At 32.8% G+C, this 4,889-nt stretch overlaps 1 protein-coding gene across 1 annotated transcript; it reads left to right on the forward strand.

The window, feature by feature from the left end:
* Nucleotides 1-461: 461 nt before the first annotated feature.
* On the forward strand, nucleotides 462-3,134 carry LOC127084254 (uncharacterized). The gene is made up of 2 exons (XM_051024678.1): nucleotides 462-1,388; nucleotides 1,709-3,134. Exons 1-2 carry the CDS (start codon nucleotides 601-603, stop codon nucleotides 2,370-2,372), a joined length of 1,452 nt encoding a protein of 483 aa, XP_050880635.1. The 5' UTR covers nucleotides 462-600; the 3' UTR covers nucleotides 2,373-3,134.
* The last annotated feature ends 1,755 nt before the right edge of the window (nucleotides 3,135-4,889 follow it).

A 4,889-nucleotide genomic window follows, 5' to 3' on the forward strand; every position in this document is an offset into this window, starting at 1 on the left:
ATATATATATATTATATTTGAAATAAATTACTTAATTATAAAATTAAAAATAATTATATAAACTCAATTGTATTAAATAATTATGAAAAAAACTTGTAAAAAGAAAAAAAAGGAAAACTTGATAATTTGAAATTAGGTTTTGTCTTTCCAATAAAATAAATTGTTGATTAAAATGCAATAGACATTGTACTAATAATGATACGTGAGATAAAAAATTATTTGATACGTTATAAATTATATTTAGATATACATATAAAATTTAAAATAATTTATTTAATTATAAAATGAATAATAAAAATATAAATTTAATTATATTAAATAAATTAAATAATTATACAAAAGAAAAGAAAAAAATCATGAGATAGAGAAAAAAAATAATACTTAAAAATAAAGATTTTATCTCCTAAATTAAAGCAATAGTTAACTAAAATAAATAGATATTGATGGATAGTGAATTATTAATGAGTTGATAAGGTGATTTGTCACGTAAAACCGTGGAGCGCTGGTCCAGCTCTATGTTATACGCCGAGTGCTCTCTATCACTCTCTTCACTGAGTCTGTGCATGTAACTCAACCTCTGTTCTTGTCCAGTGTCCAACAATGCTAAAATCAGCATTCACCCCCATTTACTGGGTGCTATCGCCCAAACCAAAATCACCAAAAATATCACAACATTTCATCACAAACACCTTTTCAAACAGCACACCACATGTTCGACAAAATTCCTCTTCCAAACAGAACCTCACCATCACCCCTTCTTCAGCTTACATTCACCTTCCTTTCTGTAGAAAACGTTGCCACTACTGTGACTTCCCCATTGTCGCCCTTGGCTCTGCTTCAACCCAAACACACGACGACCCGCGTGTCATAAACTACATACAATGGCTATGCAGAGAAATCAACGCAACCAAAGTAGAAGAAAACCTCGATTCCGAGACGCCCCTTCAAACGGTCTTTTTTGGAGGTGGGACACCCTCTCTGGTTCCTCCTAGTATGGTTTCCTCGGTTTTGGAGACACTGAAGATGAAATTTGGGTTGAGTGAAAGTGCTGAAATTTCAATGGAAATGGACCCGGGTACGTTTGATTATAGGAAGATGCAAGATATGATGTTGTTGGGAGTGAACAGAGTTTCTTTGGGAGTTCAAGCGTTTCAGGAGAAGCTTTTGAAGAGTTGTGGCAGGGCACATGGTTTGGAAGAGGTTCACGAGGCTATTGATATTGTCAAGAAATGTGGGGTTGAGAATTGGAGTATTGATCTTATTGCTTCACTGCCTCATCAGACTAGTGACATGTGGGAGGAAAGTCTAAGACTCGCCATTGAGGCACAGCCAACTCATGTTTCTGTTTATGATTTGCAAATTGAACAAGGCACAAAATTTGGAAGACTGTAAGTGACATCTAGATTTTACACCAGCAACTAAACCACTAATTCCGTGCCTAAGCTTAAACCCTTTTGCCTTTAGTCACTCAAGTAAATGATAATAATAAGGAATCTTCCAAATCTCAGGACTAATGTGATAAAACTTTAAAGACTACTTACTATTGCTAGTCATTATTTTTGTTTACTTAAGTGACAAAGACGGAAAGAGTGTAACTTTATCGATGAAATTGGTGGTTTACTCTTATATTAGCAGCATTGGTATTCTTTAGGTTCAATTTTTAAGCTTTATATGATGATTTGAAAACTGAAGTTGAAAATGTTAACAGATATGCACCGGGGGAATTTCCACTGCCTTCTGAGACACAATCAGCTGATTTCTATAAGATGGCTTCAAGGATGCTTTGTGATGCAAGTTATAATCATTACGAAATCAGCAGCTACTGTAAGAAGGGGTATGAATGCAGACACAACTTTACATATTGGAAGAACAAGCCTTTCTATGCCTTTGGCCTTGGCTCTACTAGCTTTGTTGGCGGGTTAAGGTTTGCAAGACCCAGGAAGTTGAACGAGTACATGAAATTTGTGGAAAATCTGGAAAATGGATCAGTAAATAGCTCATCTGATGATGACGTTAATACCAAGGACACTGCTCTGGATGTTGTGATGCTGTCCCTGAGAACTGCAAGAGGTCTAGATTTGAAGCGTTTCCAAGAATCATTTGGCAGCTCTCTGGTTTATTCTCTGTTTGAGGTTTATAAACCTTATGTTGAGAGTGGACACATGGTTTTCTTGGACGTGCAAAGGAGAGCCATTAGAATAGAGGACATCAACAATTCTCTTTTGTATGATATTAACTCAGAAAGGAGAGTGGCCTATATGAGGCTAAGTGATCCAAATGGTTTCCTTTTATCAAACGAGTTAATAGCCCTTGCTTTTGGGGTTATTGACTCTTGGAAGGATTATCCTTCTGCACTACAAGAAGCTACTTGAAAGCATTAGTATCTATCTGTCAATAGAACACAAGTTATAGCTGATGGTATACAGCAATTATTGTGGCTTGTTTTACGAGATGGCTACTCAAAGGCAAACACAAAGATTCCCTGATCCATACATTATTCCATTGACATAGATTCTTTGAGTGTGTTCTTTGGTTTTAAGGGATGGATGCTGATTTTGCGTGTGCCAGATTTTTGTGTGTATGATTGTAGATGCCCGGCATTTATGGTTGAGTGGATTCATGGGATTTTTCTTCCACCCTAATGGTTTCTAGTTGTATTTATAATGGTTGGTTGGCCTACAGGAATTAAAAATTATTTAGTAGCAAGCATGATGTGAATAAGGGAAAAGATGGGATTTTGAGTTTTCGCAAGAGGAATAAGGACGGTAGGTGGTGGGGATATTTTAGAGGAAACAATTAAAAGCAGTGAGAGGGAGGGAATGAGTTTTTTTCTGATAAATTTCATTTCTGCTCTTTTGTATTATTGCGAGAAATTCCATGATCACTGTTCTGCACTTAGGAGATACAAATGTGGAATCTATACAACTAAGTTCTCTGGTTCAACCCGACTTTATTTATTTTTTTAAGTTCTCTTTTATGTTTCTCTTGAGGTTATGTTCATTGCTTACTGTGATTTTAAATTGTCTTGAATAACTGTATATACGAATATTGTAATGTTCAAGTATTAAGCTATTTTTTGATAGCTCGTGAGTAAAGTAAAGAAGCATCCTCCCATAGGAACTATCATTTAGTAATCAGAGGAAGCACTTCAGTTGTTCCGTTAAGTGCCAAATATATGCATCTGAAATTTGGCCTGTAGTTGATTTTTATGGTATTTTTTAAAAATGAATTGATATTTTTTAGTTTAGTTGCAACTCACAGATGTGTTTTGAATGAGTATTCAGAAGTCCATTTGTTGTATTATAATTAAATTATGTCATGAAACTCTATTTCTGCCTCTATATGTTATTGAATCGTTTAGATTTTGCATCTAGATGCTCTTAACATGCAATAGTTAAATGAAGTTCCTTAAAACATTTACAATTAGAGACTGATTGTTGGTATTGATTCTCTTAAATGACATTTCTGTCACTTAATTGGTTTTGCAGGTACTACAATGATCTATTTTTATTTGACTTTGATCAATCTAAGGTAAGTTTATACTGATCCTAATTATGTTAATATACTATTTGCTACTCCAAGTACAGCACTGAAATGTTGTATGATGTAATAATGTTGATATAGAGATAGTTGGGTGCCTGGAAAATGTGGCCAACTGGGTGCAGTGGTTTCCATTTATTTGTTTACCAAGATGATGTGAGTAGAATACTGATCCCTTTATAGGGATATTTGAGCTCTACTGCCTTTGTTGATTGTGTCTGGTTGTGTTTTTGCCAGCAAAAGCATGTCTGAACTTCAGTTAGTAATTTTCTTCTTCCACTGCTTTCTTCATTGTTTCTTGTTGCATGTAAAGCCAGGCGAATCTATAGGCATACAGATTTGTATTGGCAAATAGCAGCTCATGAACATTGAATGCACATTGGAAAAGGAGGTTATCTCTTTTCTGTCTTTATTTTTGGGAATTGGATCCTCTCCTATTTTATACTTCCTCCGTTTTTTATTATAAGTCGTTTTTGACTTTTAACACTACGAATTAAGAAATGTAATAATTATGGTAGGAAAAAGATAAATTATGAAAGGTATTACAAAATTATGAAATGTAATAAATTGACATAATTGAAATGAGAGAGAATAATAAATATTTAAGGGTATAATAAAAAAAGTAACATTAATGAATTATTGGTATTATAAAACGACTTATATTGTGGTACAACATATTTTTTCAAAGTCACATATAATAAAAAACGAAGACGAAGGTAGTATATTCTCCTATGGTTGAGAAATTATAAAATATAATTAATTAAAAAAATACATTTATGAAGAGAGAATATCAATTATACTATCACTTTTAGAATTTTTAACATTTTTACATTAAATACTTTTAGAATTTCATCCCAACGAATAAGGTCATTAATTCAATTCAAATTAAAATGATCTTTATAATTAAAATTAAATAAAACATTATAATAAGATAGAATCATAATCTCATTGCTTTAAATAAGAATTACTATTAAAAACAATTTAACAAATTCATCAATGTGAATCATTTCTTCATAAATATATACTCTAAGTAGAATACTAACAATTACTAATATCTCTAATTTAAAAAAGAATCATAAACCAATTTTAAAATAACTTAACCAATATATTTAATGCACAAAGTCATTCATTGGAAATATTGCGATAGATAATCAGCTTCTCCATGTACCATACTCTTGCCTTCTTTCCCGAAGATAATTCTTTTGATAAAGACGAATAAATCCCAAGTTAGTTCTATCTCCCACTTCTTTACTCATCAAATCAAACGAGTTCCTTTGTTGTAATCCCGCTTCATCGACTAAATCAATTTGATGATATTGAATTTGAGAGACTTTCCTTTGACATGGTAA

This window comes from Lathyrus oleraceus, chromosome 5 (assembly GCF_024323335.1).
Source record: "Lathyrus oleraceus cultivar Zhongwan6 chromosome 5, CAAS_Psat_ZW6_1.0, whole genome shotgun sequence".
Taxonomy (NCBI): Eukaryota; Viridiplantae; Streptophyta; class Magnoliopsida; order Fabales; family Fabaceae; genus Lathyrus; species Lathyrus oleraceus.